Here is a 22,113-nt window from a genome sequence, read left to right as displayed (position 1 = left end):
ACAATTTGTCCCCAGGCCGTAGTTTGAACACCACTAAGCGAAAACAACAATAAAAAAATAAGCAATTTTAAGATAGTTGAAAACATTTCTGAGAGTATCATAAAATACATTCTTTTTAACAAAACAGTATATCTTACATATATACCTAAATTGTATATTGATCAAGTTGATTCAATTGGGCGAGTAGATACAGTGTTATTTCAATCTAAACGTAAAATACATACTTTATTTATGGTTCCTTTTGTGCAATTTTCCTAATATGGCTTTACAAGAAAAAAACGGTCAACCATTCCTCTAAAACACTTGGGATTTTTTTTACAACGGGTAATGAAAGGATCTCTTGAATACTGCTTTAATTTTGAAGGATTTAACCGGATGCGTAGGTTGTGCCGTAGCAGTACCCGCCGCTCCTGATTGGCTGAAAGGAAATTTTAAATATACACGCGCCCGTTGCGGAAAAGACGGAACCGCGTAGTGGTCACTTGTTAAAAAAAGAAGGACACTGATCTATTGGGATTCAATTTAGCCGTCGGACAATTAAACCTACTAAAAACCAGTAGGTAAGTAAACATTACTCGTTTTGTTCTGGAAGATGAGACGCTTCGATCCGCTCATCTTTGACCCTCAAGCTTATAAACGGAACCGTCGCAATCTTTACCGAATGTTGCCGAAAACACCGATTTACTCATACAACAGTTATGGTCACAAAATGCAAATTCTACATTTTTGTTATACTGCTGACTATTCAAGAGATTTATCGGTTTGATTTTTAAATTTCGACTTTTCTAATCACGTAGATCTCCTTGATATAGTAGGGCTTAAAAGATGAAACTCGAATTAAAGAAGAGTTTATGGAAATACTTAAAATCTACCTACGCTTGACTCATTTAAATTCTTGAAAGTCATTAAAAAAACATCAATAGGATGAAAGGAGCTCACAAGGACAAGATCGAAACAAAAAAAATTGAAATCAACTTATGGCCCGCGGGCCCAAATGGCCAACTAACTATCTGTGGAACATCACTCTTGTCACTCTTTTTCAGGTTTGACAAAAAAAACATCATGGAGACTGCCGTGGTGAACCTCCAGAGTTTATATGAGAAGATGCGGTCCCAAGTTGAACTTCTCAGCGAGGGTGTGGAACCCAGTGAGTTGTACTTTTCTTGAACTTCACTATGGCTGTGTTTACACCAATGTTATTCCATTTTAGTTAGCATTATGGCAAGTTTTTTTGCGTCTTGATAATTGTATTTTAAAAACTCAAAAGGTCAGTTGATCCACAACACTTATTGTGACTGTCAGGGCATATTAATGGCAAAATGCTGTCATGTAATTAAAAAAAAACTGGTTAAAAACAATGCAAAGCAAAACCTGAATTAAAGGGAAACATGACAAAGGTATTTAGGAACAAAGGATATCTCTTTGAAGTCCCAATGACTGTACGTCTCTTTGCTAGGCTTCATTCGCATGGCTCAAAACTTTGAAGACTGTCGGCGCAAATGGCTATTGGCGCAGGATAATCTGGAATCCTGCAAGGAAGTTCTCACCAAAACTGAGACTGAAAGGGGTTCCTTGGAGGTCAAACTCAAGCACGCCCGCAATCAAGTGGATATAGAGATCCGGCGCAGGCAGAAGGCGGAGGCTGACTGCGAAAACCTGGTTCGCACTCAACATTTTTCCCCCCATTTCTTCTATCGTTGTCTATTCATTCTATTCCTCTCACGATCTGTTTTTTCTGCAGGACCGTCAGATCCAGTTGATCAGGGATCTTCTCATAAGCGAGGGCTCCTCCAATAGCATCCAGCTGAGCGCGGAGCAGCGCTCAGCTCTGGCCTTCCTCAACACCAACGCCCAGGCGCCGGCCACTCTCAATACCAGCCGAAGGTGACTCAAATGGAGCACACGATCAAAAAACATTTGCGAGATAAATTCAGCTGCCGTATGCTCACAGATTAGATTAGAACTTTATTTCATTCCGTATTTGGGAAATTTCTTGGTTGCAGTAGCAAGACAGACACAAGACATTGTAGACCTAGGTAAAAAAAAAAAGAAAAACTGGAGCCACACAAAATGCACAAGACTGCAGACTGAGGGTAGCACACAGCCCCTGAAATTTGTTTTTGTTTATTTACTTTCAATTTTTTGTATACTAAGTATTTCTCCTTTATTTTTTTATATACCCTGATCACCACCGTCTTTATTAATTAATCAAGTAATAGTAATGTTTTTAAATTTTTCATCAATGCCAAGAATTTGTCAAATGTTTTCAGAAAAATAATTGCCCATCTGCGTTTTTGGGGGTATGTGAAATAAAATAAAATGCACTTGTTGGGCATGTGTTATTTTAAACAACATTGACATCTATTGGCCTGAAATAAAAATTGCATAGCTATCTGTTGTTTTTCCCCAAATTGGCCATTTTTCCCGACACTAAAACTAACGATGTTGAGGATTTGCTTTTTTAACCCAAATCATTTTCTCACTTTGTTTAGACTGACCACCATAGACGAGTCTGCATCCATCTTGTCAGACATCAGCTACGACAAAACCGATGACTCCCTCGTAAGTGACTCGCTTCGCGCCTCGTCTTTTGCTATGGATTCATGTATAATTTACTTGTAATAGGACTGGGACTCGACAACTGTGAGGCCAGTTCGACTCAGAAAGCGACAAAAGCGGGTACGTCTATCTAAAATATTACTCTTGTTTGCCCAGAGCTACCTGGGAAAGGCTCAAGCACCCCTGTGAGGATAAGCGGGCCATTATTAGAAGAATGAATGTATAAATCCAACATGCATTATTCATGTGTTTCAGCGCTCATCTAAACTTCATGTGGATGGACCTTCCAAAAGAACTCGTTCAACAGGCATTATGCAGGAACGGGTAAGCCAAAAAAAAAAATCTATGCTGGCAAGATCATACATTTTTGCCTCAATTTGAATGGAATAAATGGAATTGGTCTCTGTTTGGCTGACAGGCCAACGAAAGCCTGGTGACCACCACCACCACCGTGACTGTTCCAGCCGACGGTGGACCCGTCGAGGCCGTTTCTACTATTGAGACAATTCCGTATTGGACTCGTAGCAAGAGGACTGGTAGGTATACAACGACAGTTCCACTATGGCTGGCCTACACAAATCTATAGATATTGGCATATTTCACCAACTCCTGGCCTAAGCCCAAATTTCCATAATGGTTATATAGTTTGCTACAGGTATTGCTTAGACGTACTTCAGTATTAAAACAAACGTCACTTAAATTTGAATTCATTCAATCATGTTATGTTGCCAATCCTCTACTTATTTTTTTTAGTATAGATCATTGGGTACTGATCATATTTGTATGTCATAGCGCAAATGGAGTGGGACTCGGAATCCATCACGTCAGAGGATGTTTTTAAGCAACCCGTCGATCCAGTGCCCGAGAAAACTAATGAGCCAAGCACTCCGCAGCCAACCAGAGGTGTCCGTCAGCATGAGTTTGTCTCCAAAACGGTAAGATTACTCGGCTACGTTAAATAATTACACTATTTCTCCTCCTTTTCGTTTGTAATCGCGGTTTTCTGCACACTTGTGTCATTTGACTTTTGAAGGTCATCAAACCCGAGACCTGCGTGCCTTGCGGGAAGAGGATCAAGTTTGGCAAGATTGCATTGAGGTGCTGTGACTGCCGAGTGGTTTCTCACCCCGAGTGTCGCGACCGATGCCCTCTACCATGCATTCCCAACGTTGGAAGTACACCTGTTAAAATTGGGGAGGTAAGCCACATTTTTTTTCCTCACCTTTGGCATTTCAATTTCTTGTAGGTCGAACCATAGCAGCCATATATTGGTCACTGGTTAAATGGGTAGTAGTATCGAGTATTGGTTAAAAAGTCTTGCTTTTGTCCAGGGTGTGCTCACAGACTACGTCCCAGATCTTCCACCAAAGATCCCCCTTCTTGTTGTCCACTGCATTGGTGAGATTGAACAGCGAGGACTGAAAGAGGTATGGGGGGTTCTTCTTCTTTTCTGCACTGTAAGGGTGCCCCTTTCAATGAATGGCTTATCTTGGAATTTGTTTCATATACATATAAGGCGTATAGGGTTGGAAGATGCAGTAATAGTAGTAGTGGTGATAGTAGTAGTAATAGTCGCAGTGGTGCTAGTAGTAGTAATATTCATGGTGGTGATAGAAGTAGTAGCTGTGCTAAGGGGAATTTCATACAATGAGTCATCAAAATTGACACGTGTAGAAGGCACGCTGTCGGTTTCTAAAAAATAATTGTCTTTTAGTTGCGCCTTGTAGTGTGGAAAATATGGTAATCTTGCTCTCGTCCACCCACATCTATTTACTATAATACTCTTGTTTTCAATTGTCCCTGCTGTTTTTCAATTGCTTTAATCCAGGGAACAAAAAAAACTGTTTTTTTTCACTCTCTCAGCCTGGACTGTACCGACTGTCTGGTGCTGAGCGCACAGTCAAGGATTTAAAGGAGAAGTTTCTCCGTTGCAAAACTGTTCCCGTGTTGAGCAAAGTGGAGGACATTCATGCCATCACTGGCCTACTCAAGCAGTTTCTGCGCAATCTGAAGGAGCCTCTGCTCACTTTCCGCCTCAATCGTCAATTCATGGAAGCCGCCGGTAAATAGAAAAAAAACTAATGACGTCTACATTTGTACAATATCAGCGGCTATAATAACATGTCTGATTTGAACGTGTCTCTCTTGTTTCCCCCAAACCCAGAGGTTTCAGATGATGACAACAGCATCGCCCTAATGTACCAAACTGTGGGTCTCTTGCCACATGCTAACAGAGATACCCTGGCTTTCTTGATCTTGCATCTTCAGAGGTCAGCATTTGTCATCTGCCTGACATTTGGATGTCGTTCTGTTGTCTTTTATGAAAAATGTCCACTGTGTTACTTTATTTTTTCAGAGTGGCTGAGAGTTTAGACACAAAGATGGATGTCGGTAACCTGGGTCGAATCTTTGGCCCCACTATCGTGGGTCATGCTGTTCCTAACCCGGAACCTATGACCATTCTGCAAGATACCAAACGGCAACCAAAGGTAGCGTGGCTCTCTTAGAAGAAGAAAAGTCATGTACACTGGAACGATAAAGAAAGCACATTGTGACTGATTGCAATTAGTCTTAAAGTAGCACTAAATTTTATTAATTTTTTTCTAACCATTATCTTGTTTTATCTGTTTTTGCATGACGATATGCACTAAATTGCCCAGAATGTCAATTTAGATTGTAGTAGCAGTACAGGGGGTATGTTATATAGCACCTCACACTAGATAGCACACTGCTGGAAAATCTATTATTTGCACATTATAGTGCGGAAAAATATGGTAATTTGAATGACCAGAATGGTTACAATAAAATCAAAACTACACAGATGACACACTTTAGCCAGACTAGACGTTCATTTTGTGCATGGAACATTTTAAAATCAGAAGTTATCTCTATTTAGCATTACAACAAGTCAAGCCCACTATTTCTCATCGTGGTACTCGGTGACACTCTCTGCTCAGGTGGTGGTGCGTCTGCTGGACCTGCCGGCAAGTTACTGGGCCCAGTACGTGAATTTGGAAAATCCCATCCCGCGTTCGGATCACCTGATTATCCAAAACTCCAACTGCTACACTCCTGAAAGTGGTGAGCAATTATCAGAAAAGTTGCATTCTGTCTTAGCACAGGAGCACTGTTCAATGTTGTTTCCGTGCCCCAGTGTCCTTGCTCGGTCCCCTGACGACTCCTGAGCAGCAATTACATAAAACGCCATCCTCCAGCTCTCTGTCACAGCGATTTAAATCCTCGCTGACACCCAGGTAAGGAGTACCTGGCCCGCTGACTTTTACATCTCAATTTGACCCCTTTTATTTGTTTCCCATCCCAGATTTGGGAGCAAGAGCAAGTCTGCAGCTGCACTTCCTCAAGGGAGGTTCTTTCAGTCTCCACTCCTGAAATAATCCACAATTTGGTTCACCCATGCTACACTTATTGTTTGTTTTTTAAGTCTCACGTCAGGAGGTATACATTAGTTGTTTTATCTGTTTGAAAATCACATTTCTGTTGTTGTTAGTTTTTGTTCTTTTTCATTATTAGGATTTTTTTTTTATATAAGACTGAGTGCCAGTATCCTGCTTGCGTTTAATTGATGAGCTTGTTTAAAGTATAAAATGAAAAGCAACCCATACTATACTTCCCCGGTAATTTAAACAGAATTGCGAGACGTTTATCACACATTCTAACTCCAATAAAATGAGGGTTCAGTTGTTATTTGGAAGTTTTGAAACCGTGATAACCAAAATGCCAATTTTTATTGAAGACAGGTTAGTCAAGATGGTCCATATTTGTAAAGGTGAAATGTTTGTTAAAGCTCTTATGTTAGTTTGACATACTGTAATTATATTGTCCAAATGTTCTGAATAGAGCTAGTTTGTGATTTTTTTCCACTTTGTAGACCCCTTTTCAACTCATGTGTCACTCAGAAGTTGAAGAGTACGTTTAGACATTTCATTATTGAAGGCACACCTTCCTGTTTTAGAGCAACTGCAATTCAGAAGTTGTTTATGTATACTTTTTCCACTTCATTAAAATATACATGTTCTAAAACTTGGAGCCCTGTCCTATTCATGCTTAGTGCTCTCAATGTGTTTCCCTCTAATTTATGTTTCCTTTACAGTCTTATTGCTCTCAATGTGTGTCCCTCCATTTTTTTTCCCTCTACAGTCTGAGGTAAAGTCAACTTGTGGAGTGCTTAAGACAATGATTGTTTGACATTTTTATAACCTCTTTGTATGGATATGTTGTTTGAACATTGTTTAGAAGATATTTTTAGCTATTCCTGCATTTTTGCAAGCAAATGCTTGAATCTTGTGAGTTTTTCAAGGCATCAAGCAGCATAAAGTACCTTGACTAGTCAAGTAGACCCAAAAAGTCTGTGGGCTCCGCAGAAAACAGCCAAACCTTGGATCCCTGGGATCCTTAAAGATCCACGTGAAGAGGAACGTGCCCAGCCTACAGGAAAGTCTTGTTAACCACCAGTCGCATTAACCCAGGCTTTATCATTCATTAACCCGATTTTAGGGTTTCTCTGTTAACCTCGGCGGCCCAGATGAAACTTCACTCTCCTTGTGTTGGACGGAAAATATTGCTGATTAAAAAACATTGAACTGCACCCCCCTCAAGAATGTGAATGAATGGGACGATTGTTGCAACACCACAGATAAAAAATAGTTTATCGTGGCCTCCGGGTGAGAAAATGACCCACCACGAGGAAATGTACCTGAGCCCCCTTATGCCGTGACCAGCGCTGCTTGACAAAAGCGTCCCGCCCCTCCCCACAGAGGGCTCAGGTGAACGACCACTATAAAGGTGGAGGATTCTGCGAAAGACCGAGCAAAAGAGCAGGTGGCGGCTGGCCAAGGAAGGCGTGTTTTCATCAATCTTTGACCCAGGAAAAAGCAGGTAATTGGTTCCAAGGTTCAATGGTGATACGGACGGCCCAGAAGCGCAGCGGCGAAAGGACCAGCGCGTCTCAAGGTGAAATCGGACGACCACATTGAAGGGTAAGTCAAGTGATTAGTACTTCCTCATACAGTCAAAATGGACTAAATCAGTGCTTGTTCATTTTCTATTGAAACCAACAATTTCCCCATAAGCCTTTTTATAGGTCGCATACTCCGACGAGACTAAAAATGGCGGATCGCACCAGTCCCAAAGTCAGCAGCGGTGACTTTGCTAAAAAAGTCCAAAGACGGCTGAGCAGAGGCAAAGAAAAGGTACGCTTTTCTGATTGCTGCATTAAAATGTGACACATACTCTTCTTGAATGCTATTTGTTTCTCTCGTAGGTTCTACAGAAACTGGGAAAGTCTGAAGAAACCAGGGATGACCAATTTGAACTTTATGTCCATCAATTTTATGACCAACAGGTAAAAATGAATTGGTTATTCTGGAAATGGGTGGAAAAGGGGAATTCATTTCATTTCATCTCACTTCTTTGCTGTTGCTAGACTGATGGAAATCGAATCTACAAAGACTTGAGGAACTACGTAGAAGCAGTCAGAGGTGATAGCGTGTATTTTTAAGGCAGGAAACCCCAATTTATGCGTGTTTTTTCTCACATTGCCAACTGTGCTCCATCCAGACATGAGAGAGGCCTCGAGACGTCTTTCGCAGTCCTTGTTTGACGTTTATGAAAGCGACTGGGTGGGGCAAGAAGACATCGGAGCCATAGTAGAGGTCAGGCCTCAAAACTAACCTCACTCATGCTAGAATCCATTGATATTTCATCTCATATTTCCATCAGGGGGAAGATCTTCTCTGGAATGACCATGAGGTGAAGTTATTGGACCAAGCCGTTCGCACCATGGAGTCCTACGCGGGTCAATTCCCAGACGTCAGGGTAGGTTGGCTCAAGACACAAGACATTTCACAATACTTGCTAAAGTTATCAAAGGAATTCCAAGAATTTGGCATCAAAATAAGTTTGATTTGGATGTCGCTTTTTGTTCATTGATGGACATAACATGACTTGAGATGACTCAAGATGTCACAGACCCAATTGTGTCGTTTTTTAGGAGAAAGTGGCCAAGAGGGGCCGAAAACTTGTGGATTACGACTCATCCCGTCACCATCTGGACTCCCTCCAGATGTCTAAAAAGCGAGATGATATCAAAATCAGCAAGGTCATCCTCCAAACTCCATTTTTACACCATCCAAACCTTTTCTAAAGAAACTTTTCCCACTGGCAGGCGGAAGAAGAGATGAAAGATGCTAAACAAGTATACGAAGGAATCAACAATGAGCTGAAAGAGGAGCTTCCGGTTCTCCATGACAGGTTTCATTTTTATTTTCATAATTTTCCTTTTCCCTTTCTCCATACCACATTCCAATGACCTTTCAATATTCCAGCCGCATCGGCTGCTATGTGACGGTCTTCTCTGCGATATCCAGTTTAAGAGACATTTTCTACAAGGAAATGAGAACGGTACGCTACTAGCCTAACAGTGTAAAAAAAACCTCTTTGTCAACATCAACTTTGCGTCTTCTAGCTCAACATGGATCTTTACAATGTGGTGAAGGAACTACAAGGACAACATCCGGACAAAGTATTTGCTGTAAACGGAATACAAAGGTGAGGCCTTCACATGTTTCTCTTGTGTGAACCAGGTGTTTGTAATTTGTCATCAACCCCAGTCTGTGTATTTAAAGCCCCGTGTTTTGGCATGTCTTTTGTGGGAGTATTGTTTTGTGTTTTCCTCTTGCACTAAGTAATGTTTTGCTTAGTATTCCTCAGTGTGCGTCTACCCAGTTTAAGATTTATTTATTATTTATTTTTCATTAAAGTTCCTAATTTATGCGCCTGCTTCCCGCTCCTGGGTTCAATAATTCATGACAAAATGACTGCAATAAGCAGCATTCTTTCATATTTTTATTGCTCTCATTCAGGTACGGCTCCCTAAGGAGACGAACCCTGATGTCACCCAGAGCTTGGAAATCCAGTTTCTCCGAGTTCCACAGGAATTACAATCCAAAAAGTGGCCCCAGATTTAGTTTCCGGTCCCCGGAAAAACCTCGTCACGGCACTTTGTCCAGAGAAAGCAGCAACGTTGCGGTTTCCCCGTTGTCGCCAACTCCAGAGATCCCGGTCGATTCGAGCCGTGTTGAAGTTCACGATCTGTGTTCGCGAGAAGATGCTGTGGAGGCGGAGAGCGAACCGCTGCCGGGGAAGGAGAATGCCAAACAGGAACCTAAGGACGATTGTTTAATGGCAGAAGGAGAGTCTAGAGGAGCCAGTCCTGTAAAAGAAGAGAAGAAAGAAGATGATTCACCTAGCGAGAGTAGCTGTGAGCTGAACAACTCATGTGACTCTGAGAGTTTGGAGCTCCAGCTGACCGCAGGAGATGACCTTCCGCTTCACGTTGACGACTCGGAGCACAGCTGTGATTCTCTCAAGAACAACGGATTGGAGAACGGAGAGCTTTCGGAGTTTAACGCTGAGAAGCTGGACAAGGTTTGACTCGTGTTTGACTCGTGTTTGACTCGTTTTTGACGCTTCTAACACCATACAAGATGTGATGAGGTTGTCCATCGGGAGGCCTTTAAGAAACTTTTCACTTTTTAAAAAAACCTGAAGTAAGATCCAAACACCACAGCATGAGTTTATGTTTCAGAAAGACAGAATTTCAATGTTGTGTATTTGAAAAAAAACAACTACATAGTATGTCACCGGAAAGGCAGCAGTAAAGAAAAATGTGATAAACATAAAAGAAATTTATCAAAACTGAGATCCGACCTCAAATTCTGTATCAAAAACTTAAATGGAATCAAATCGTGACAGATAATTTCGACAAATATTGTCCAAACATTCAATATTGTTTCATATTGTCATGAAGTTGGTAATTTACACCCCTACAGCTTAATAGTTTACTAGTTTTCTATTATTGTTTAGCTGAGTAACTATTCTTAAACTAACACACATACTGTTAAGATTTGTTGATTTTTTAAAACAGAAATGCACTTGAGTGTGCGTCAAATATATTTTATTTTATATACTATTACTATTATATTATTAATATGTGTATATATATATATATATATATATATATATATATATATATATATATATATATATATATATATATATATATATATATATATATATATATATATATATATATATATATATATATATTTATATACTATTACTATTATATTCATGGAGGGGAAGGCAAAAACAGATGGTATTTGAGATCCAGTATATGGCTCTCAGAATCATTTTTTTTTCCTTTCAGGCATCTTCTGCAGACTCGAAGAGTACAGACGTGTGATAAATCCATTCTTTGAGCCTTAAGGTGTGTCTTCAGCTTCATAGTGTTATTTCTGCCCGTTGTGTGTGCGTGCGCTTGACTTTTCATGTCCTCTGTTTGTGTGTTAATATGAACAGCTAAGCACAAACAAGACCGAAGCCAACAGCTGCTGTGGAAAGAGGAATCTGCATCTGCTGTTGCACACCCTCCCACATATTTAGCATCTTCATTTTTTTTTTTTAAATCAGACTTTGAACACAGCATAAAGATGATTATGACGTGTAATATTGAAGGTATGCAAGACTTGTTTTTATTTCTTCAATATGAACTGTTGTTTATAATTCTTATGAAACAAAATCTGCAGGTAAGTCATCTGCAAAATGTAGCCGAAATTGAGGTGAAATGAAATGCATCAAGACAGCATTTTTGTATAAACCCTCACTAGGAAAAATTGTTGAAATCAATGTTGTCTTCAAAAAATATTATGATATTGAATATTAATTGATTACCAATTACTCAACATTTGGTTGAATGACTGTTATAATTGTCATATTGAACATTTTCTATTTCAAATATATTATTCTCACATTAGAATGAAAAAAAATATTGTAGAAAAAGTAACTCAGATCATTTCTAAATACTATTTGAAAGGTGTTATTTAAAAAAATAAACCAATTGTACTGCTGCAAATAAATGATTTAAACATTCTAACATGGTTTGCTTCATTTATTCAAATGTCTAGTTTTTAAGGCTACCTGAATGAATGAAAAAAACAACAACAACAACAACAACACTTACACTAACAATAATGATAATGAGGATAATATTATAAATTTTTATACTACTACTACTACTACTAATAATAATAATAAAATAACAATAATAATACATGTATAATAATAATGAATAACATTTAAAAAATTCTGTTTACTTCCCCTTTAAGTATTCAAAAAGTTTTTTTAAATGACCAAAAATAGGCAGTGCTCTATGGAGGGTTAAAGGTTAAACCTTTGAACAGCTGCCCGCTGTAGTAGTGACCACTATCTCTTAAAAGGTTCATTATTAATATCTCATTTTAGACGTTTCGGCAGAGGTATGAGTTTGGTTTACATATTCGCAGGTTAGGATTTATAAACAGACTCCATTAATCAGTCCAAAACATTCAAGAGTACTCGTTAGGTGGGGAGTGGCCATCTTTTCTGGAAACATTCTTTGGACGTCAAAGTGGGGTGGGGCTAATTAGGTTCCAGTGATCAGCCCCGCCCTGTGCTTTGAGTTGTGTACTTGAGGCATAGACGATCTTTGCACGTCGAAAGGAAGAAGCTGACGACTCTCGTGTACTCGGTACAAGTCACGAGGGCCTTCAAAACGACTTGAATATCGTAATAATAGCTTCATTAAGCAGCTTTTTAGCTCCGTAGCCTCAACAGTGCTTGACGCCGGAAGGATTTTTATATTTTTTTAAAACTTTTGACACGAGCGACTCTCACTTTTCTTCGCTTTGGCAATCTGCTTGATCGCCGTGACTAGCTGGCTTGTTTGTTTGTGGCACGCGCCCAGGTAAGAACGTGAGACAGCTGTGGCCAATACTCTGCTCTTTTACACTAGATCTGCTTGTGTTTATGGTCACGTTCGTGTCTCTATAGCTGTAGTATTATCACAGTTACGGTTATAGACAGGAATATTACAAAAAAAAGTCACCGATGGCGTAGCTACAATCGTAAATGTTTTTGTGTATCCTCGTTCCATATCTATTGGCTCATTTGGAAACAACTTGTGTTTTTCCACAAAATCTGAATCAAGGGAAGGCAGCTGTTTCCCATTATAATTATTACAGTACTAGATATTTTTAAGGTTGTATTTGTATTGAATTTTGTTTAACGTTTCCATAATATTTGTTTTGAAACATCTACTAATCAATCTTGCTTGCCCCCCTGTATAGTAATAATAATATTATATTCAAAAGCAAATGATGATCTCTTTCATCCAATTGCCATAGTGTCTACAGAGTTATTAATAACTATGCTCAAGTATTTTTGAATATACGAATTGTTACACACGTGGCCCTCTTCTCTTAATCGTCAGGTTTAATGGGGAGCATCACTAATTTCCAAATCCAAATACATGTATTTCACCCCCAGTGTTAAAAGAATAAATTCAAATTGAATTTATTCTCATAGAAGTATTCAATAAAGTAAGAACACTGTACAACAGTGCCATGAGAATGTGCAGAATGGAAGCCAGGAGACAGCTTACATATAAACAGCATCTATATATGGAGTGGGAAAAAATAGGAATTAACTATAAGGCATGGCGGCCCGGTGAATGACTGGTTAGCACGCCGACATCACGGTGGGAGACCTGGGTTCAAATCCAGGTTGGTCCACCTGTGTGGAGTTTGCATGTTCTCCCTGGTATTGGCAAGGTTTTGAGCATTGCCTCTTTATAAGTACTTTCTAAATGCGAAAGTTTCAAGTGACCAAAAAGTGAATTCTTTGAAGCCTTTGAATACGGACAGCACTGTTGTTTGAAGGACATTATTTGGCATCATAACAAGAAGTAAAGCTTGACTATCATGAGTAGTCATAAAAAGATTGAACATGTTTTTTTTTTTGTCTTCCAGTTTCCAACATGGTGACACCTACTGCATTTTTCAACACAACGGCAGACAGTAAGACGACTACTTTGGTGACAAAGGCTGCCTCTCTTGTTTTGTGACCTCATCGCTATCATTTTATCTTATGTTTGGAGCGCCTTAAATGCGTTATCATTGAAAACCATCCGTTGACCTGGAAAAAAAGTTTGCGCTTCAGCTGTGAATTTCAGATATTATCGTGCGATAACAAAATGAGTGTGCGATTGTCAATGAAAAAAACACAGAGTGGGATTTGTCTCATTCCCACGCCATGAAATGTACAAATCACCCGTTTGTTTAATTGTAATTTCAGCGGAAACGACTCCCACCCAGATAAAAACTGACGGGACAGTTATCGGAGGTAACTATTTGCTCATCACCTGTCGCCATCGGCGTGAGGGAAACTGTATCTGAATCCATTTTGTGCACACCTCAGTGGTGGTGACGTTCATCGTGTTGACGGCGGTCCTCCTGGCCATCCTGATGTATCGCTACATGTGCCACAACAAGGGGGACTACAGGACCACGGGGGAGCTGGGCCCCGGCGAGGACCTCGACGAGGAGGGCCACGACAGGGCCGCCAGCGAAAAAAAGGAATACTTTATTTGAGGGAGCCCGCCGGAGTATCGTCACGGCAACGGAGGAATGCCAAGCCATCTGGATGCGGGTGCGTGAAACCAAAGAACCATGTGAATGTTGTATTTTGGGATGTGTTACATGTAGCAGACATGCAGGAAACGGGGGTTTAAAATATGATCTGTATTACAGGTACTAAAAAAAATCGTTTAAAAAAAAGTATTTTCTGACAGCTGCTGGCGTTTTTTTTTGCGCTAAAGATTGTTTTAATCAGTTGTAAAACGTGCATTACAAGAAACAAATAGTTGCATGCGTGAAGACATTGAAATAAATGACTGACGAAAAATAACTTTTAGTAAATTGAATTTTAAAAATAGCAAAACGTACCTGTAGTAACTAAGTTTCAAATGTACTTGTGCACTGCAATATTTATCAAGACATCTTTAGGGGAAGAGCCCCTTTCTAGCTTTTACATTTTTGAAAGAAAAAAAAAGTTTGCCGACCATTATTTGACTCGTATGTTTGAGTAGTATGGAAAGCAATAAAAAGATATTTGGGGAAATTTTATTAATTTTTTTTGTTTGCAAAGTACAGTGAAATATTTTCACTGTTAGCCACGATAGAAATAACAAGATGGGGGGCCTGCAGGCATGGACTTGCAAGAGGTGGGATTATAGTGATTATTCATCATTTTTTCTTTTTTAAATTACAGCATATGTCATTAAATTGACATATCTTGCTAAAAAAAATCGAGTGAAATTCCAGTAAATAAGTAAACGTTTGAAAACCCAAAATGTCATTTGAAAAAGGACAACAAATGCTTTCACGTTACAAAACAAAAACAAATGTCCTTTATTTATCAGTGTACCCCGTTTCAATACATTACATATGTGAATAAATTTAAACAACAAACTTCTCAAATGTCCAAAATAACCTTTATTCTAAACTTACTTTTTTTAAATCTTAAGTTTAGTATAAAAAAGTTAAGTGCACCTAAGTCGTTGACACTCGTCTCCTTTAGTCAATCTCAAAAGATAGAACGTGTGCATAATAAGTCGCTTCAGCGCTACTTGCTTTTTTTCTTTTCTTTTTAAATACAAAACGTCGGAAATAGTATCCCTGAACCAGGAATGTCCGTGATCCTTCGACAAAGAGGAAGTCTGTCCGGCCGTGGTTGGCGTTACTGCTGCACTTGTAAAAGGAAGTACTTTATATTGCTGGCACGGGAAAAAAGAACACAAAACTAAACGTGGCGGGTTCAGGTTTTGGATGCTGCAAAGCCCCTTTTCCTCAGAAACACAAGTCTCACCCAATTTCACTTTTGTCACTTTTCACAGCATCTGCATCGTTAGCGATGCAGATATTGCGAGAGCATTTTTATTTTTTTAAACATTACCTCTAGTGAGCTACAGCAGCCAAAACGTGAAGTGTCGGATACCCAGTAAACATCGACTTTTTGTTCAGACACTGTAGTTTCAAAAAGTACACCACTCATACACGGACTAAAACGTTCTCCGACAAGTGCATTTTGGTTCGACTCGATGTTGTTAACGTGAGTGCAGGAAGCGAGCCGTTATCTACTCCTGGATGTCAAGGAAACGCTTCTCTTCCTCTCTTCTCTTCTCCTTCTGTTCAAAACTTAAATGGTAAGATGCGCAAGGGGGACAGATTTACTCCAGGAGGAAAGCCTCCCCGCAAAATGCGTCGTCACAAGGTCAAATGAGTTTCATCATCCAATAATGCAGTGTTTTACAGCAAAGGTTATGGCACAGTGATTGGCTAAGCCCAGTCACAAGGCTCAAGTTGGCCATCTTTCAAGATTTTGCTCTGAAATTTCTCTGCTCGTTATCTAATTTCCAGGGACATTTACCCCCGCACCTTTCAATCATTAAGCTGGAAACCGATTATTCAGCACACACAAATCCCAGTGGGTTTCTAATTGGACGTTGTGAAATAAACGCATCGTTATACAGACAACAATACAGCCTCTGAGAACATTTCTGATGTCTAAAATCACCAATTGACTGTCTAGAGTTTGTCAGTGCATCTCAGATTTCAGTTAAATTAGTAGAAATGTGCCATTTATTGATGAAACTCACAATTTAGTTTTAAAAAAATACAAAATGTCCTACGACTGATTCCAAGTCAATGCAAACTTTTCTTTGGTTCAATTGATTTAGTGGTTGGAAAAGAAAATATTGACAAATTGAGGAGCCTAACAAAAAGCAAACCCTGACAAACACACTGAACGAATGGTCGAAGAAAAGGGGCCTCGTTCTCACTTAAATACCAAATCAGTTAAAACGAGAAGAGTTGCACGAGCGAAGCACGTTTCAAACCTTTAGTGTAGAAACTCTGGGTACCCGACTTTTAAACAAAAGAAACTGAAAACGCTACTAAATGTCACACCAACCCACCTGACCCAGTCAACTCTTATTTGGATGAACTAAATATCTTTCCGTTTTCCTTTGAACGTTTTGTTTCATTGAATGGGGAACGTCCCCAGTGCTCTTTGGCACTTGACTATGTTAAATCTACAAGTTGCCCAACAAGGTACAGTAAACCACTTTTGCTGCAAGTACATTCTAGCATTTGCTTTTCGAAGTTTTTTTTTCAATGCTACTTGCTATGTTTATATATAGTATATTTTTTTAGACACCGTGTAAATGAGGAGCTCAATCTCGCTTGATGTATGTTTTTTTTGTGACACTGGTATTTACATGAAACTACAACATCTATACGTTTAACTACACTCATAGATTTTGAATGAAAAAAGTGGGATTTTTTTGTGTTTCAACTTACTAATTGCATTTCACTTTCACCATTAAGCGGCTCGACTATCGTAAAAAAGCACGAATGTGGCGCTAAATCTTCCTGTCTTTACTATAGATGCAGACTGAAGTGATATTTTGGTCTCTAGACCAGAGATTCTTAAGTAGGTTGGGGTCATGAATATCTTTAAAATAAAAAAAACCTTCACTGCAGTCCTGATATTGATTTTAATTAGCACGTTTAGCATTTTTGGCTTGTCCTGCTGTTCGGAGGCACACATGACCAAAATGCTTATTCAGACAAATTCCAGCTATTTGGAGTTGTAATGTTCCACCTTAATTCGTGCTCCAATACACTAATGTCTAATTGCCTGACCTGAATTGGTTAAAGTTTGGTTGATAATTTCTGACCTTATTCCAATGTAAAATCCAACAACAATTTGGTCTGACACTTAGTGTTCAAAACCTCTGGTGTAGAGCCCTATTTCGAAAAACCGCCCAGAAAGAAATCTCAAAATCTGGCCAGCTTTGTTCTCGTTTTCAAACATTGTTTTAATTGCTAACCCCATGGTCGTCGTTTGGGGCGTAACACCAAAATCTATCACGTTTAGCTGCCTCGCTAACATACTAATCCACGAGTGTCGTGCACCTGGCGCGACCTAAACTAAAAAAACGAAGCTAGCCACCATGGAGAAGGATGGGATGGATTGTACGACATTTAAAAAGATTTGTATTTGTCATTTGATCGCTTGGTTACAAGTGGAGTACTGTACCTTTCACAAGGGCTCAAAAACATTACATTCCATTAGGTGATATCAGTATTGTGGCCGAGAGGCCTTTGGAGAGGGGACGGGGGAGGGCTTTGGAGGTACGTGAAGTTGCGCAGGGGGTGGGCGCTGGATCAGGAGCGGGCTCCCGTTACCAGATGGTGTAGCCTCCGCTGGAGCCGCCAAGGAAGAAGTTGTTCTTGCGCTGCGTCATCATCATGTTGGCGCCCTGCATGGCCGCCAATTGAGCAGCATTTGGGGGATGCCCAGGAGGGGGAGGCTGAAGGGGAAACCACAAGGCCATCAAAGTCAATTCTTTTCCAAAGGAAACAGTTTATGGCTTTCCCTGTTAGGGTACTTTTACACTTTGACCCAAGTTTTTATTTCAGCTACTTTATACAAGACAGCAGCCAATTGATCAAAAGGCCAATTTTATTTCATTTTTTTTAACAATACTGATTTTTTTATGCAGTGCCATCATATTGTTAGCAGGTAAATGTTGTAGTTCAGATTTGCCACTTCAGCAAAGATTTCCCATATTTATTTTTATTTTAATTGCATTTTTTTATTACCGTTGATTGTTAAAATCCCTAAATGACTATCCATTGTCCAGCAAGAAACATTTTCCAACTACTAGACTTGGTTTGCTCACGCAGATGTTCACAAATTGATGAACCTTCTGCCGACAACAATTTCTCACCGGGATGGAAACGCTGGTGCCGGCTGTAAAACGGGCTCCGGCGTCGTAGCCCCCCTCCACCATCACCGTGGAACCGGGAGGGTACACGGCCCCCATGGGGTAGTAAGCCAGGGGAACGTTTTGGGCCATTGCCCCGACGGCCATCTGCGGCTGCATGGGCATATAGACCTGAGTCCCGACATAGGGGGAGGACATTTGAGGCACCTGGCCCGTCACCTGAGGGGGAAGCACATATCTGGGCTGGTAGATCTGTGGAGACACATGGGCAAAACGTTAACATGTTTACAAAAGGATTATTGGCGCCCATTGCTATGGTTACCTCAGAGTATGCTGGAGGTGTGTCCGTGTAAGGAGGCGCCTGAGGAGACATTTGCATAGCGGGGGGATAAACGGGTGCTGCTTGCTGTGGGTACACGCTCTGCTGTGGATATGACCCTGCAACACACACGCACACACATGCTATGATATGCTAGAAAAGTGCTGGAATTTCCTTTTAGGATGATTTATGTTCATGGAAAATGCCCCAATTCTGTTTGCTCATTCATAAATCATTTAATTTTCTATATACGCCAGGCCCACGATCCTAATGAGGATAAAGCGGTTCCGAAAATGAGATGAGATAGATGCTAGGTTTAACTACATCAGTGTTTCCCAACAGCGGTGCCGTGAGCAAAGGTCAGGTGTGGAGGTTTATGATTCCTGCTGATAAAACGTTGATGAAATGAATATTGGTAACATGTCAACATATAGGCAACATAGTTTTAAATTAAAAGATTTTCAGATGGTGGTGTCCCTTGAGATTTTTTTCAATGCAAAAAAATGTGCCGCAGCTCAAAAAAGGTTGGGAAACAGTGAACTACATCACTTGCGTGCCATCTGCAAACTCAGGTTCTTGACCGTTACTTAAACCAGGACTATTCACTAAAGTTTTAACCGCATCATCATCAGGTTGTCTATTAGTTTTTCCAAACCTTACAGTAATTGTGGCACAGGTTAGCGGAGAGCCAGATATGGCTCCTGAGCCATAGGTTCCCTATCCCTGATGTAGAGGTTCACTCGCCTGACTTTGGCGCGGGCTCCATTCCCGCTGGTGGTGGCTAGACATTATTATTATCATAATGGAACTTAATTTCTATTCAGGTTATACTTAACATACGACTTAAAATCATTTTTACAAGGTCTATCATCAATGTTGGCCTCATGTAAACCAATTATTTTATACATACTTAGATACAGTACATACTTTCGGATGCATTAAAAACAAGTTGGACATGAAATTGTCAGCAAACAAGACACACAAATCCCAGTCGTGTTCTGATTATTTGACAACAGTAAAGCATCTAAAATAACACTACAAATACGACATATCCTATGGCTGATTAGAAGTTAAAGTTCAGAAAAATATTGTTTTCTTTGTTAGGATTGAAAAAATATTTCGGAGCCTCACTAAAGAAACCAAGAGACCTCGGAAAATATGCCAAATGCATACCTGTCAACTGGTACGTTCTCGCCGTAATTGGTACAACTGAAAGCCCATTTTTATATTGGTACGCTGTACACATGAAAATGGTACGCTAAACGGTGATTTTGAGAAAAAAAAATAAATTAAGGCACTTTCTAGCCATTTTTCACCATCCGCCATTGTTTCTTCCCGGAAACGCATGTCTGCCAAGTGATATATCATATATCACTTGAAACGAAAATGAAACGAAATGTTTATCATGATCTTTTTTTTTTAGCCAATCAGAGGCGCCGGTACATATAATATGTACCGGCGCCTCTGATTGGCTAAAAAAAAAAGATCATGATAAACATTTCGTTTCATTTTGGAACTTTGAAAGCAATAAACACATAAACATACATTTTCTACTTGTTGTTCGTGATTTTTTACAAAAAAGTAAAGTGGTAAGATTTTCCATGTATTTATACATATATGTAAGGGCGAAAACAAAATTTGGTAAGATCACAAATGGTTCGAGGTTGACAGGTATGCAAATGCTCTCATAAATCATTTGCAGTATTTGAAATCGTACACACGGAACATTATTTTAAGGTGATTTGCTATTGATATGAATTGAGCATCAGAAATAAATAAAAAAGTAATACGTCAACATCATGTAACGTCAGTGTCGACGACGTTTCACCGTAAAAAAAAAAAACAACTTAAAAGACATGTTAAGTAATTACCAATTATTGACATTACACAATCCCACGCCGAAGCTAAAAAAAAACATTTTGCCGTAGAGGTTTTATGTCCAACCATTAATGAATTCTAGTATCAGTCTTACCGACAGTAACATTTGCTACTGGCAAAACGAAAGCAAATCCACCTAGTTTAAACCAGATCCCAATCATACGTTCTCGCTTGACAATGAGCGATACGGCATGATATGACCACACATTTATTTGTTTCAACCAAGTCCCGATTTAACCTTTCATTTGACATCGCTAACCACAACTCATCACGTTCAACCGAAATGACCGCGGCCATTGTAGTGTATTTTCACGTAACCAGCCTCGATGCTCAAAACAATTAGCATTGCTACCTTTAGCCTTGGCGACGCATAGCCAGGCAGTTGACGGGGGGTGGGGGGATAAAGGGAAAAACGCGAGGCCAGAATACCTTTGTTGTTCATTGTTGCAGTCAGGTCGGAGGTTCGGGTTATGTAAGAGTATTATTGAAGACTCTGCGTATATTGTCACAGAGTTGGTCGATAGAACAGGTTTACGGCGCTAAATGGCAATAGTCCACTTCCTTGTTTTTCCTGCTTCTTGTTGTTGTGGACAGCTATGGCGTCATCTGTTCTCACTCGGCGGTCGAGGCAGCGTGGCGGCTTGGATTTTTGTCGTTGCTGCCCCTACTGGTCAGATGGATAGTTTACTTTTGATTTCATTATTACTGATTAACCCTTTGGGGGGCCAATGACTCTTATGGGATAATTAGAAAACCTAAAGCACCTAAAACCTGACATTTATTATTCATTATTAATATTTAATGATTATTTATTTGTTTGTTGTTATTTGTGCACTGGGTGGTGAAGCTTTAAATCTCATTAGTCTACCTTTGGAATGAAAATACAAACATTCAATTCAAATCAACATTTTGGGTTAGTAGGCCACACCGGTATATCAAGTGTTGGTATTAAAATACCGTAATTATGATTATATGATTGTTTTTTAAATTAATAATTCAGAAGGCAGGGACCGAGTGGTTAGCGTGTTGTCCTCACAGTTCTGAGATCGTGTCTTGTGTATATTCTCCTGGATTTTTTCTCCGGGTACTCTGGTTTCATCCCACATCCCCAAAACAGGAAGGGCAGATTGGATGAGTACTCTAAATTGCCCTTAGCTATGATTGGTTGTCCGTTTCCCTGTGCCCTGCGATTAGCTGGCCACAGATTGAGGGCGTCCCCTGCCTGGGCTGCAGCACCCCCCACTACTCTTGTGACGATTAAGCGGTTCAGAAAATGAATGAATGGCACCCTTTGTTGACAATGAGACACTTCTCAGCTGCCCTTGCTCCGAACTATGTTGCCATAGGTCTTTAAAAAAAATCTAGACAATTATTTATCACAATACGTATTAACAATAACGTACAAAATATTTTCAATGTGTACTCTGCATTCATAATGTCTAGTCAAACAAGTGTTAATTCAGAACAAGCCTTTGGGCATCTCATGTGATCCTTGAGTTGTGTCCAGGGGCACAACATGGCTGGCAACAATTCACTTCTCTTAAAACCCACGTATATTTTTGTAATGTGGGGGTTAAAACATGGCACCGAAGAAAATTCAAGGAAGCACAGGGAGAATGTGCAGACTCATTTCAAGGAGCATGACCCTTGAGGCAATTGTGCCAACTAC

The 22,113-nt window shown here is 39.9% G+C and overlaps 3 protein-coding genes and 1 long non-coding RNA gene across 4 annotated transcripts; 3 read left to right on the top strand and 1 right to left on the bottom strand.

Annotated features, from left to right (window-relative positions):
• The first annotated feature begins 415 nt into the window (after positions 1 to 415).
• racgap1 (Rac GTPase activating protein 1) lies at positions 416 to 6,606 on the top strand. The gene is made up of 17 exons (XM_077731289.1): positions 416 to 560; positions 1,044 to 1,147; positions 1,457 to 1,659; positions 1,742 to 1,884; positions 2,493 to 2,562; positions 2,626 to 2,679; positions 2,815 to 2,883; positions 2,978 to 3,095; positions 3,352 to 3,494; positions 3,593 to 3,757; positions 3,891 to 3,986; positions 4,423 to 4,621; positions 4,724 to 4,829; positions 4,916 to 5,048; positions 5,517 to 5,640; positions 5,714 to 5,813; positions 5,882 to 6,606. Exons 2-17 carry the CDS (start codon positions 1,063 to 1,065, stop codon positions 5,952 to 5,954), a joined length of 1,881 nt encoding a protein of 626 aa, XP_077587415.1. The 5' UTR covers positions 416 to 560; positions 1,044 to 1,062; the 3' UTR covers positions 5,955 to 6,606.
• An 802-nt stretch (positions 6,607 to 7,408) lies between these two features.
• On the top strand, positions 7,409 to 11,512 carry bin2a (bridging integrator 2a). The gene is made up of 13 exons (XM_077721859.1): positions 7,409 to 7,556; positions 7,650 to 7,769; positions 7,841 to 7,921; positions 8,003 to 8,057; positions 8,137 to 8,231; positions 8,299 to 8,394; positions 8,570 to 8,677; positions 8,744 to 8,829; positions 8,904 to 8,979; positions 9,044 to 9,126; positions 9,441 to 10,005; positions 10,787 to 10,846; positions 10,939 to 11,512. The coding sequence occupies exons 2-12, from the start codon at positions 7,686 to 7,688 to the stop codon at positions 10,820 to 10,822; spliced, it is 1,365 nt and encodes a 454-aa protein (XP_077577985.1). The 5' UTR covers positions 7,409 to 7,556; positions 7,650 to 7,685; the 3' UTR covers positions 10,823 to 10,846; positions 10,939 to 11,512.
• A 324-nt stretch (positions 11,513 to 11,836) lies between these two features.
• On the top strand, positions 11,837 to 14,574 carry LOC144194134 (uncharacterized). Its single transcript, XR_013325841.1, has 4 exons — positions 11,837 to 12,361; positions 13,425 to 13,472; positions 13,750 to 13,797; positions 13,873 to 14,574. It is a non-coding gene; the product is annotated as an uncharacterized LOC144194134 (long non-coding RNA).
• Positions 14,575 to 14,833: 259 nt separating this feature from the next.
• Positions 14,834 to 21,068, bottom strand: dazap2 (DAZ associated protein 2). Its single transcript, XM_077712977.1, has 4 exons — positions 20,874 to 21,068; positions 18,570 to 18,685; positions 18,251 to 18,499; positions 14,834 to 17,830 (listed from the first exon to the last, which is right to left on the bottom strand). Exons 1-4 carry the CDS (start codon positions 20,884 to 20,886, stop codon positions 17,702 to 17,704), a joined length of 507 nt encoding a protein of 168 aa, XP_077569103.1. The 5' UTR covers positions 20,887 to 21,068; the 3' UTR covers positions 14,834 to 17,701.
• Positions 21,069 to 22,113: the final 1,045 nt, after the last annotated feature.

This window comes from Stigmatopora nigra, chromosome 1 (assembly GCF_051989575.1).
Source record: "Stigmatopora nigra isolate UIUO_SnigA chromosome 1, RoL_Snig_1.1, whole genome shotgun sequence".
In the NCBI taxonomy this organism is placed as follows: Eukaryota; Metazoa; Chordata; class Actinopteri; order Syngnathiformes; family Syngnathidae; genus Stigmatopora; species Stigmatopora nigra.
The sequence above is the reverse complement of the archived record's forward strand: the minus strand, read 5'-3'. Positions and strand labels throughout refer to the sequence as shown.